We start from the raw sequence: 14242 nt of genomic DNA on the forward strand, positions 1-14242 counted from the left end.
GGGGCCCACTGTGTTAGAAAACTCCATCAGCACATATAAGAGATAAAAGTATTATCAGTGATTGTGCATGAGAGATACTCCAGTCCTATCTCTGAACTACTTGAGTGAGTAAAACCCAACACGGCAAGACTTGATTAATGTATGTGAAAAAGTACTTATTAGTAAATGATTTAATTTAATTAAGCACATCAGGACCGGCTCTTTTGTTGAGGCTGAAAATGGTTCAGTTGACTCTTTAATATGCACTCACATCAATGATTTAAGCAGCTAATTGGATGAACAGACTAACATGCCTGTATTAATTAGTTCATGTACCATTTCAAACCCAGAATTAAAATCTATATTTAGGGCTCGTGAATTTTAAATCGCTCCTAAAAGTCTAAAGGGTGAGTGTGTGTGACTTGAAACAGTTGCAGGGATTATTCTGACAGAGCAGGAGCTCACTCTTCTTATCTTCAGCCACTCTTTGATGTCTACCTTGCATATGGATCAGAGGACAGCTCTGGCAATGAGAAATGATCCGCCCTTATCTTTCCTCCAATATCTCCAGCCACTTACTGTTCGGCTCCTCTCTCACATTAAAGAGGGGGAAACACGAAGAGGAGTCTACCACCTCAGGACAAAGGAAACAAGACAATGCTGGCTCAGGAAGGAGGACGGAGTTAGCAGTAAAAACAGAAAAAAAGCACAGTAGGCATAGAGGGGAGGTACATCAATAGACAGGGCTGATGTTGTACAGCTCACTATCATGCCTCCTGAAATACTATCTCATGCAAAATCAATGATCTGGACTTAAAGCTGCAAGGAGAGCCAGATAACTACAGCAAAAACCAGCATGAGCCTTTTCCACACCAGAGTCCATGCTTGTTTGGGAATCAGCAACACCTTCTTAATGTCAGCCTTTCCGCTCTATTCGGATGATATTCTATTATTTCTCTTATTCATGAGAGGTATAAAAGCAGGGATAGAGTAAGAGCGTATGCCCATCAGGGAGGCTTTAGTCAAGTCTTCATCATTCCTGGTAGATGGCATGAAAGGCGTGAAAGAAATAATGAAGGATTGAGTTGAAGTGTGGGACCAATCTTTAGATAATGGGCTTTCAGTGGATTGAGCTGTTTCACCGTCATGTAGAGACCATGAGGAGGGACACACCAGTACGCTAAGAGTGATAGGCAATCAAGCTGAATTTTTCAAAGATATCTATAGAGTATTCCACAACACTTGTCTAAGCGTGGTGTAGAAAACCAACATGGATGAAAATTAACAAGGGTGAATAAATGTAGCAGCTGAAAGGGTTCTGTATTCCCATAACTTAAAGAAAAAATCTATCAAAAATATTGAAAATGGTTTTCAAACAATACCTGCATAAAATTTAAAGAATAAAGTTTTAAGTAATCTGATGAATTTTCACCAATGTAATCCAAATATGACAATGCAAAAGCTCAAATTTATAACGCCTGAAGACAAAGAAAGATCCTCAATAAATGTTTTGATTAAAGTCACTGCTTTAAAGGGACTTTCTAGGAGGTGGGAGAGACTTTAAAAGAGTTTCTAAGTGATCCTTACAATGACTTTATCAGCACCAATACATAATAACCAGCCAAGAGTGTAATACGTTAGGGTTAGGCCAATAACATAATAACTGACCGTAACAGTATATAGCATATCAGTTAGTGCATTAAAAAAGTACCCATTTTTGTCATGAAAAATGCAATCTTAATTAAAACTCTGAAACAGTTCTTCCTTAAATTTACTTTATTTGTTGTGGCTTGTGTTCTTCAAAATAAAATTAAGCCATAAAAAACAAAATTGAGTTCTGGTCTTAACAACTTTGGATCCTGAACTGAACAATAGAACAATGGAATCGAACATATTTAACCTGAGCACAAAAATAATGAGGATTACTGCTCCCTTTTCTTACATTTAAATCAACATCAACTTGTCTGGCAAACAGCTCTTTAAGACCACTGCTGCGTCCAGCAGCTCTTTACAGTAAGGCGAGAGAGAGTTATAACGATATATCTTTTAATAATTATGGATCTAATTATTGACAAAATCCAGAGAAAGTTATTACATCATAGGTTCAGGATTTTGATTACGTCATGGTCAGTTATTACGTTATGGGCCTATTACATTTTGAAAGGTCAAATTTATTACATTATTGGTCGTTATTACGTTATGGGTCATTATTATGTTATGGGCTTCTATAAGCACGCCTAAGTCTGTGACAACACCACGCCGGGCAGATGAAGCTTAGTAGTGAGAGGAGAGATCTGTGTTTTTCTTTGCTGAAAATGATTTCTGTGATTAATTTTGTAGTGATGGTGGACACTGGAGCCTAACTGTCAGACAGAATAAGGACAGAAGAGCAGAAGAAAGATAAACAAGAGAGTGATAGAGCCCGAGCTAAAGGCTAACACAGGAGCTAAGCTGTTTATGCTAATGCTCAGTCCAACCCACAGTCAGGCCGAATTTTCCCATTTTGGGGCATATTGGCATGAGCCTTTTTTTTTATCAGCTGAAACCCATTCAAAATTGTGTTGTGTTTGCCCTGATGCTTCTCTGCACAGAATTTCTCCCTGTCTACGCTGTGGAAGCCCTAGATGGTCATTTAAAGTCAGTCCTGTAAAACCAAACAGGAAATTAATTCAACTGCATTACATGCCTGTAAAAGGCAGCACAAACTCAATTCTGTCCAGTTTTATTGCCATTACATAGAAAATTTTGAAAACTTTATTTACTGTAGAAATCTTGATTTCTTTTTTTTTTTTTTTTAATTTTCAGTTAACCTTACAAAATATGCTGCTAAGCCTGGGAGCTGTTTAAGAAACGTATGCTTGAAGGCATTTGAATGAAAATACGTGTTGGAGTTTGTACAATTCAAATTTTTTACACCAATAATTTCACTTCAACTGCAAATTAATATCAGCTTCAAATATCAGTTATTGGCCTCCTTGCCCACTAATAATCAGTAATCGATATCGGCCTAAAAAAAATCCATATCGGTCTATCTCTAGTCTGTTCAAACTTGAGAGCCTATCAATAAAATGAAGAGTGAGGTTACGTTAGCTCTGCTTGGTAGATGACTAGCAGGGGTTATCAACATCACACATTACAGACATGTCTCACAGCACCTGGCTGCCAGCTGAGCTAAATAGAGATGGCTAGTAAACTAAGGCACAAACTTGCAACACTTATTTATTGTCACGTTTCAAAACATAGCACTAAGTAACTGTACTGAAAAATATCTAACCCCGGCATGTTGTGTCCGTTATAAAGTTGTCTTGAATCAAGAAAAATTTGTTTTGATCCGATCTCCAGTTAAGTCCAAAATAAACACACCCCTCGCTAAAAGTCACTTCTTCAAAACAGTGAGCGACTTTGGGTAAAAAGGTGGATATACAGCCGAATTAAAAAACCCTTCTCACAGTATCTCTAATGATTATCACGGTTAAAAAAAGGTCACAAAACTGCGAATGAAATCCTAAATATAACTGGTTGTAATTGCTTAATGTATGCAAATTGGAGTCCATATAACCTTCTCGATACAGGTAGACAGTAAACACACTATTAAAAGATATTTCAGCCAAAAAAAATATAATAGCAATACTGGAAGTACAAAATAGAATCTTCAACATTTAAAAAGATAGTCCGTCTGTGTTTCCTGCTCTACTTGTATTGTTAGATTCATATTTCCTGGAAGAAAACATAAACTAAGAAAGGAAAAAGGAGATACAAAAATGTTATTTCATCACTAATTTTGCAAATATGCACCATCAAGATAGGTAAATACGTTGTTAATCAAAAATCTGGTCCACTGCTTTTATCGCAGTCACAGAAGAGAGGAACAGTCTCAAGAAAAAGCCAGTTGATAACACAAAAGCAGATTACAGATGAAATTACTCTAATAGAGACAAGATGGATTTTTCTGGCTCTTAACCGGGAGAAAATTGGCAGCCAAATTTAATTTTCTTTACTCTGTGTGAGATTAAAATAAGGGACCATTGGCGCCATTATTAGGAAAATCAGTGATTTTATCAGATGCTTCCAGTCCCATGAGCAAGGTCTTTGTTATTTTTACATTAGTAATCTGACTCATCATAAACACCGATCACAGACAGAATAAAGACGGCCCTTATCTAAATCCAGAGCAGAGAGGACAGAGAGTGAGCCTCCTGCTTTTTCAGATGTGAGGGATGAATACTGATCACAGCATTAAACAATCAGACGCATCTGAGGACATAAACATACTTGACAGCTCCATTTGAGACTGCTGGAATCAAACGAAAACAAAACCTAGATTATCTTGAAAGACTCTCTGATGCAATATAGCATTTTCTGCATTTACCCCAAAAAGCTGATACAGAAGAAGATACAGGAGAAAAAAAAATCAAAATAAAAATCACAGTGGATGAGTGAAGGCTGAAACCCTCAGAATTTTCTGTCACCTTTACTGATCTTTGTTGAAACTCACACCATGGTTATCACAGCGAAAAAGTGTCATGATTTCGATGATATAGAGATATTCCTTAAAATACTAAGGGGGTGGGGATGGACAAGGTAATTAGTCAGCGTAAATTTCAGTTTTAAAGAAAAGATTTTTTCAACAAAACAGTGATTATGAGCACAGCACTGCCTATCGCTCTCATAAGATTTCAATGCAGTCCACTAGTCATGTATTTAGCCTTTTCTCTGACCATTTTTCATTTTCCTTCTTCTACAGCCACAGCTGTTCCATCTTCTACTGCAGAACGGATCATCCTCAAACATTCTCTCTGGTTTTATGAAATCCAAAAATGAGGGATGCACAATATTATCGGCACACTATCGGCCGATTTTGTATCAAAATAAAATTTCAGATATCAACCAACACTCAAAATTCCACCGGTATAATGAACAGATAAAATAATGGGCTGAAGCTGCAGATATTTTTTTGCACTTTTTTTATTTTGTTTGCACAGTTCAGATTGAGTAGTCCCATATTTGTCTCCTGTTTTACATTTAACTTTTATTTAAGCAGCAGTCTGTAAGACACATGTATCTGACTAATTTAGGCACATTTACTAAAGCGAAACATTTTATTTTGTTCAATTTGGGTTTAATTGCCTTACAGTTACACTTCTCATATGTTCCCTGGGAACAGAGATTATGTTAACGGTCTCTAAAATTTGCCCTGGTTGTGGGTATTATTATGATATCTCTGGAACAGCATCATCCAGTTTTCAAGCAGGATTTCTTTTTTGTATTTTTTTTTGTTTGAAATTAACCGTCATAAATAAAAGTTTCAAGTATTTTCTGATTTTACATGAGAAATGATTATTAAATAACAAATGTGCTACCAAAATGCTACTTTCAAAACAAAAGAGAGTTGATAAATTCTGCAATCATGTGTGCAGGAAAAATTTTGGTGTCGTAATCAGAATCAGTTATATGCAGTTGGGATTGCTCTAAGACTGCAAGGGAAGCTCAGCTTCCCCTAAAATGTCCCCAAAACAAAGTGGTGATATGTACTGCTGTGTGTTGCATTTCATTGATAAAATATGAGCTAGAATTCTTTCATCACTTGTTCAGAATCAGCTCCTATCACAGGTAACTGGCTCCACCTCCTTCTCATTCATCCCCACAGTTTCTCAGCGCTTTAACAGTTGGACGCTGAGCGTCTTCTGACTTCAGCGGGGAAGCGTAGAGTGGGTTATTCCACTGTGGAAACTGGACGGTCATTGGATAAACGCTGGGCTTTGTCCCGCCCATCGGACGCTCAGCGTCTCTGGGGGTCTATGAGGCAGTGGGCTGGGCTTCTGCATGATGATTGGATGATCTGTCTGAGGCCGAATCCCTTTTTGATTGACAGTGAAATGAGCCAGTCAGCGATCTTGAAGTATAACCCTCCACTGGAGCATCTTCTGAGTTGTACAGTTAGTAGTTTTGGGCTGATCAGGATGCTTTATCGATCCCCAGCGAGTTTATCTTTCTTAAAAACGACGAGCGTTGTGTTTAAAGATTCTCTCTCTTTTCACCAATAAGCAGCTACAGCTACAGCTGTGGAGCTTCTCCCCCTGTCACTCACACTTACAGCCTGTCGTAGTCTCACGTAGCAGCTCCAGCTGCTAACAAGCTGACACGAAGGGTAGAAATGACGTAAAAATAAATAAACAAATTTATGATGTAGGCTGGAAAAAATGAGCTTCCCCTCCTTGACTGACCAGCAGTCGCCACTGGTTAGATGGGTTGTTAAATATCGGCATATTGGATATCCGCAAAAAATCCAATATTGTGCATCCCAACTAAAATCTGATGAGAAGATGCTAGCTGGCAAGCGAACAATGTTAGCTGATAACCACAGTCTTCTTCTCCAGCTCCAGCTTTTTCTTCTTTGCTTGTTTCTGTTGTACGGCAGGAGGTAACTGGTTGCTTGGTTCAAGCTTGCAGCCTTGCTCCCTCGTGCAGTCTCTTTCAAGCAAAAAATGTCCATGTTGAGCACCCAATTTCTAATTTCCGCACTGAGACGCACATATGAACAGGAGCTCCTGATGTCTGAAGTCCAAAAATTCGGTCTTTTATATGATTAAGTTTACAGAGATCACCAAAATGACCATGTGATAAACAAGTCCTGATGCTAAATTGTAGCCACTATCTAGCCGGCAGAAAAGATGGAATTGGAAAAAAGAAAAAAAGTAAAATGTGTGAACAACTTCTATCACTGCAGTTTGGAAACAGATGCCAATGAACACCCACCAACGCTGCGTAGTGTTTAAACGTGTGAAAAGTCTCATCTAATATCTGTGCTGCAATCAAAACCCAGGCTTCATCCTAACCCAACCCAGCAAAGAAAAACAAAACGATATTTACCCCTACTGTGAACGTAGTATTGTCTTATTTTGTATGGTCACTTTATTCAGGACAATTATTGTCAGTGCTGCTTATGTGTGAAAGCAGCTCAAGTTGTTTTTCCTCTTTTCTATATTTTTGAGAACACAAACTTCATTAGAAAACAGCTCGGATGGAGCTCTGCACTTGAAACAGCTGCTGTGTGAACCAAAAACGGTGATTGGAAAGATGGGTTACTGGTTACTGAGAAGTCAGAGAGGAAATCTACAACCACCTTATGTAACATCTGGCTAAACAAAGTGTGACTATACACTCTCTGTAGTGTTAGAATTACTGTACATCTGTTGCACTGAAACACATGTAAAACAAAGAAAAAAACTTAAGAGTGCGAAATCTTTTATCGACTTTATGTCACATGTAGAATTCATGACCACTCTGAACAGTCAATGTGTGTGGGGTTTGTGTTACCATGGAGATGACCTGGTTGCCATGGGGCACTCTCACCTGGTGGGTAGCCAGTCCTGTCAGGTGGGATGGCAAGGAGGGAGTCGACTATGGCGGCCCTGCTCTGGAGCAGAGTGGAGATCATCTCCAACCCCTCAGGACCCAGCAGCTCGAACAGCTGGAGAGGAGAGAGGATGAAAAATCAGCTCCACAAGCCAAAAATACAGTCAGCTACAGCAGCAGAAAACACACACACGTACACACACACACACATCCATACATGTATACACATCCTATGGCTCACCAACACCCCCAAACATGCTGCTACTGCCAAGGCTGAGCACCTGGTAATTACCATCCGCCTGGTACAGAATATGCTCCGCCGCTTAGCCTCCCAAACACAACCACCTGGCACTTAGTAAGTGACAGAAAAACAACAACAACAACAAGAAATCCTGTGCACAGCAGAGTAGGAGTAGCACACAATTAAAAGCAAAGCTTAGACAGAGCTGCACAGACACTCATCAATTTGATTGTGTGACAGAAGCGGAGGGGATGATAAAGTTTGTGCTTTGTAATTGGAAAATAGTGGACCCGAGGACCTGAAGGGTTTGTGTTTTAAAGATGGGAAAACAATGCTGTATTGTCTCACTCCTTTCACGATGGAGGCACGGCGGCCAGCTCTTTCAGTCCGTCCTCTCCAGAGAAGGCAATAGTCTGCGCAGCAGGGGACTAAAACAACAGACGCACTTTGATGTCAGGTCAGGCGTTGTCTTTATTGAGGTTATCTTTGTTTCCCTCGGTAGTCTCTTTTATATCTGTTCTAAATTTCCATCGGTCCCTGCGACTGTCTGGGTTTATTACAGCTGAGTGTGCTGTACGGTGGCGGTGGCAGAGAAGGTTTCTCAAGCTCAAAGTGTTTTTTTTTTTCTTTTTATGAACTCATGAATGCCGTCCTTGGAGCTGACTGATTAGGCGTGGGCTCCTCTGGGACTCAGAGGCAGAGTTTCACCTTCAGATGGATTCTGTAAAGTCCACCACCCTGAAGGCAAGTCCACCTTTAAAGCAATAAGTGTCTAATAAGTACACGTGTGTATAGCTACAGGTCAGGGATGTAAATACCTGTGACCTCCTATATGTGTGATTAAAAATTCAACCTTGACTGCTCTATTTTCAGACAGCGAACACAACAACCAAAGAAATGTTGAACTAAGTCACTGAGGAGGGCTGAATGTGACAAATTCAACTTTCTTCAAGGTGTCGTGTTTTCAAAATGTATCATATGACCGCTCTAACTCAAATACCTGAGTCGTTAGTAGTAGGGCTGGGACGATACGCTTTCCTCACGATTTTAATCTTTTACGATTTTTAGGGTGCAAATTCTACTTAAATTGCAGTTCAAATTGTATTTCTTTAATATTTCCTATTTAAGTTTTTTGACACCAGACAGAAACAGTTGAATGATAAGTATGATGATGATGAGGTCTACAGACAATATCAGGTGCCATACTTTCCCCAAAAATGCCCATCAGAGAAAGACATTTTTCTCTCTGCTGGAGAAAGAAGTAACTTTTTTTCAAACCAGCTTATAAAGAAAAACAAAGATAAAGGATTGAAACTTAAAAATAAATAAATAAATAAATAAAAAAGAATCTAAATTTTTTTTTAAGACAAAAATTCCCAATACTTTTGTGAATTGATTTTTTTTTTCCCGCCCGAAGTTTAGGGCCTGTTCAAAATCTCATTTTAAAATGGGATAATGAGCACATAGATATATAAAAGTGAGTCTTTTTCAATATCACTTATTGAAAAAGCAGCATCTAAACAGAATTATAACTGCACTGAAATTAGAAACAAAATTTTAAAAGTCTTTTCACCTTGGTCTGTACCTCACTAACCTTTCAAAGCTACCATTAGCTGAGCAGATCTACCACACTGGGAACTAGTGGTACTGCAAGGTCAAATGGTACTAAAAGGAGCCACACCGCTGCACAGAAACTGCACATTGTTGACTCTGATGGACGTGATGGAAACTGACAAGCAGGATGAAAGTTTGAACCTCTTTCCCCTTTGAGAGAAACGCAAAAACCAGTCGCATCTTTCCAACCAGTGCAACCTATACTCAGTGGTTCGTATATGTGGCTTCTCAGATGGCCAATCACCATGTACACATACAACCCCTAACCTACCCCTCCTCCCACCTCGGCTCAGCTCCTTCTACAAAATGTCAGCAGCGGAGGGTCAGCGAGGAGAATAATAAGAAGCAGGTTCCCTTCATTGTTAGATTTAATGGCACTGAGAGCAGAGCCTCTGAACTTTAACGCTGACTCTGGAGTCACACAGAGGTAGATGCATGAGAAGTCTGCAGGTGCACCCACTCTTTTCTTTCTTCCTTTCAGACACACACACTTGCATGAACACACACACACGCACACACACAGTCGGGCATTCTACATCTAAAGATGTCAGTGGGAGAGTTCGCTTCCAAATGTCAGCAACGTGAGAAACATCAGAAACCAACTGGAACCAGCTTAAGTTGTACAACCTCGCTACTGTGGTGGAGCCAATTCACAGGACGGGAAGGGAGTGAGAGGAGCAGTATGGACGGTTTAAAAGCCCCAGAGTGTGAGGGAGGCAGAGGATGGAAGTGGGTGAAAATGATGGGGGACAGAATGATGGAGCACTTTCCTGATGTATAAGTAAACGCAGGGGATGGGAAATATCTCCTGGAGGTTGTAACATGGTGAGACATTACAGAGGCCTACAGTGAACTCTCTGATCCTGCTATTTATTCTCTATTACCTTTCTGTTTTCTTCACTCAGGAAGATGTGGAGGAGGATCAGAGCGGAGGGGGTGGACATGTCTGTTAAGCCAGCTCAGTGTTTGAACCTACAGCTACCTGGGAAAGATCTGAACCTGTAGTTTCCTGTCATGAGTTTTCTTTTTCACGTTTCATATTTCAGACCAAGAAAAGAAAAAGGGGAATGCTGTTGCTACGCCAACTCCTCGTCTTTCAGGCTAATATTTAGTTACACAGAAATAATCACAATGTTTGACCAAAAATGACTCAGAGGGTGACCTCACAAAGAATGAACCACAGGTGCTAATAGCACCAAGAATAGACTATAATTTCCTGCTGCGTCCTGGTCTATCTAAAGGTTTAATTCAAAAAGTATGAGCCTTAACGATATTCAGGAATGAATGCAAGGACTAAGTTCAGGAGCTCTGAGTAGTTTCCTCCAGTTTTGTGTTTTATTGTGTATACAAAGGTTTAATTCTTACCTTTTGAACAAATAAACTGAATGCAAGCGGAATATTTGGGTCCATGTATACGTGGCTACTGACAGCAGGAATGGAGGACTCTGAACATCTTCACAGGTCTGACCAGTGTAACAGTCACGGGTTCAAACCAGTCTGAGGCTGTCTGGCTTTAACCTGTGCACATTCAGCCTGTGTCATTGATCGTTTGTTCATTCGTTTAATCTGGATGAGCTTCTGTTTGCTAGCTTGTTGCAGGAAGCTTGCTGGATATGAAATGTGTAATTCTTCATAGCAATCATTAATCTGCATAAATGTCGTGAAACAAGAGTGAACTGCAGAGCGACGCAGTGTTTTTGAGTTTAAATATCATACATGTATCATGCTTATCATGTGTGTCACAGGCTATGTTTACATGCGGTCATTAACCCTTTCATATTCTGAATATTAGCAATAACCCTGTTGCGCACAACCATGTAAACACCAACAACCCTTTTGAAAAACAGGGGGTTCCTGTTTGCAAGGAGTCTTGATTTGTGTCCGAAATCACTCACTCATTCCCTACTCACTACTCACTATATAGTGAATTAGATGTAGTGGACTATAAAGTCCACTCAAACAGCTAAATTAAAACAACATTTCGGACACTACTCACTCACTCGCCAGCTGCTGACAGTGACGTAAATACTCTCGCGTCGCTCACGGACGGCTGGGGATTTACAGTTGTATCTTTTCACAAACAATGCAAAACAGCATTCATTTTAGTGATACCTAATATTATATGTAGCTTATTTTCTGCAACAGCCAAATATAATAAGAACATTTATTACACGTTATTCTTTAAATAAATAAACCATTTATTTGCGCAGAACTTGTGCTGAGTTTAAGAATTACAAGGTCCTGTGAATGCATCACCCGTGATGAACGGTTTAGCAGCTAACGTCCGTGTTGTTTGTTTCTCAGCTCAAAGTTGTGAGACGGGCTCGTCCAAAAGTTAAACAGGGAGCCAAGTGTTTTTCTCAGACAGTTTTTAATGTTGTTTCAAGCTATTAGTAATCATTTAACATGTAATCAGCCATTTCTTCTGTTTAAACCGAAATGCATGATGGTGAACATTGCCCATATAGTGAGCATCGCTAATACACTACTTTTCAAAATACATTGAGTGGACTATATAGTGAATTAGAGGTAGACCGATAAATCGGTCGGCCGATATATCGGGCCGATATTTGGACATTTGTCTCTATCGGCCATCGGCCGTATTTTCTTTTAAAAAGCCGATTTTTGATCCGTTGTATAAAATGACGCAATTTTTGATCAGGCACAAAAAAGATGAGCACCTCAAACTTGTGGAACCACTTGGATACATTACATACTTTTCTTGAAATTATATTAATAAGTTTAAATTTCTTTTTTGACATTTTAAGAAGAGTGTGAGTGTTTACTACTGCTTGTTACATTGTGTGTGTACTGAGACAAAATATTTCATTGTTTTGAAAGCTGAATAAATGTTCAGAGGACTGGACACGACTTGTTGTAATAGATTTCTTTAGTTGCTCAGAAATTGCTGCGTTTCACAAAAATGTGATAAATATATATTTATTTAACAATCGGCCTGAATATCAAATTGGAAAAATCGGCTATGCATATCGGCATCTGCTGCCCAAATTTGGAAAGCATCTGCATCGGCCCCCAAAAAACCCATATCGGTCGACCTCTATAGTGAATGACCATGCTCACTCAGATTTCGGACAGCACTACAAAAGGGCGTATTCACTATATAGTGCACTATACAGTGAATAGGGAGTGATTTCGGACACAGCTTTGGTCTTTTTAGTACAGGAAGTCCACCGTGCTGCTGCTGCTGTTTTTGCTGCTGCTGTTGCTATGGATACAGGAAGAAGCAGAAATGACGCGCATTGAGTCATGATGTTCTTCATACGTCAATATGTTGTCCGTGCGTTGCTGTTTTGATCAATGTACCATTTAAAAGGGAATAACCCTGTTTGCTCACATATGTAACTGGTTATTCTGATTGTTTAAGAAACCGGAATATTGACCTTAACCTGAATATTGACTGTATGTGAACACTGTTGCTAGATGTTAACAGTCAAAGAAAGTTGATGAGGGTTTAACACTGAGGAACATCCATGTGTGTTGTGAATTGTTTCCTCAAGATCTAAAAGCAGGGATTAAACAAAGCATGAATTTTATTAAGTTCCAAACTGTGGAGACAAAACTCTGGGCTGGATGAAGTTACCAGAATCATCTAGATTTGAGATTTTTCCTTGCACTGTAACAGATGCTGCTCATGAACAGTTCTGTTTCATACCGTTTCCTTTGGGAGAAAAACAGCAAGATGCAACGTCTGTACATGAGATGATACTTTTTTTTTTCGGTTTCAGTTAAGTAGAGATTATTATCATTATATAAATAATCATGATAATTAGAATCCAAGAATAAAAAACTCAGAGTTGTGTCTTGTTTAGTGACCATGGACGCTGATGATGACAAAGATCACCAACAAACCAGTTTAGAGGTTTAGAAGTGAACAGCCCTCCTGAGTCGCTGTGTGAGAGATAAATATTTACTATATTGGGGTACATTGTAAGTTAATAAAATTTCCAAGGTATTGTTCTTTCTTCCCCAGCTTTGACCTTCTGTGGTCATAGTCATGCAGTAAGTTAAAAACATCTCAAAAGGTGCAGAGCTAAAGGCCAAGAACATCATAAATTCAGCATCTGGATCGAACCCAAAAGGTCTGTTGTTTAAGGTCAAGGTTAAAGAATCAATAGAAGCACAAAGCTATAAAATAAAACATCAGGACCAGTCAAATGTTATATCACAGAAACCTGAGAGTTAGCTTCTCTTTTCTAGGTTACAGTTCAAGGTGGTCTTGAAAGTTTATCACCAGGTCTGTACCAGCACTTGGCCTGCAACTTAAATCTCAACAACTTGGCTTTCGAACACAATATGACTCTGGAAGTTTGAGAGGCTCTGCTTTATAGCGCTTAGCTCCAGTGTTACTACAGCAGTAAACAAAGCGGCAAGATCCTTCTTTAGCCAGATCAGACTCTCATGCACCAGACCTGCTGTTCAATACTTTAACTTCTATTTCTCTTTTTACGTGGAAACTGACAAACAAGTAAATAAGGGCAGCACCTCTTACCCTAATGTCATGGTCATGATTGTGTCAGGATTAGAAAAATAGAAATAAAATTATTTTAACAGAAAAACTGTGTTTTTTTCCCCCCTATGTAGAGGCCATTTCATTTTTTTGGGAAGATCTTGACACTTAAGGAAATTTACTAAATTTTGTTGTTTATATGATTTATTGTATAAATCCAGTTCATATCAATTTTGAAATGATTAGGCAGATTGTTTATGCACATTTATAGATTTATCTGAATCTGTTTGGAAAATCGTGTGTATAGGGTTATAGAGTTTTTCATTATTAGGTCAGTCAGTGCAGGTGTGTGGGTTCAGTGCTTTTGTTACTTTCAAGTTGAGTGAAGCCTTATGCAAACCTTTTTTTTTACCATGTGAGGTGAAAGATAAAATTGAAGTTTTGGATATTTTTTGTCTCATGAGATGCTTAAAAAGGGACTCTGATTTGTGGAATTTGTGTCTGTCAAATAAATGGAGCATCAACCACAGATCTGTGAGTAATGGAATTATTTTTTGAAACTAAAGTGGACACACACCAGGACA

At 39.1% G+C, this 14242-nt stretch overlaps 1 protein-coding gene across 1 annotated transcript in view; it reads right to left on the minus strand.

Moving 5' to 3' along the window:
* ascc3 (activating signal cointegrator 1 complex subunit 3) overlaps nucleotides 1-14242 on the minus strand; it is a 211888-nt gene that overhangs the window by 183556 nt on the left and 14090 nt on the right. The window contains exon 5 of the mRNA XM_074683393.1: nucleotides 7333-7450. Coding sequence (XP_074539494.1) covers nucleotides 7333-7450 — 118 coding nt within the window. The remainder of the gene's footprint in view (nucleotides 1-7332; nucleotides 7451-14242) is intronic.

Source organism: Halichoeres trimaculatus, unplaced genomic scaffold (genome assembly GCF_033239565.1).
Source record: "Halichoeres trimaculatus isolate MK-OKI-2021-1 unplaced genomic scaffold, fHalTri1.1 fHalTri1_scaffold_12, whole genome shotgun sequence".
NCBI lineage: Eukaryota > Metazoa > Chordata > Actinopteri > Labriformes > Labridae > Halichoeres > Halichoeres trimaculatus.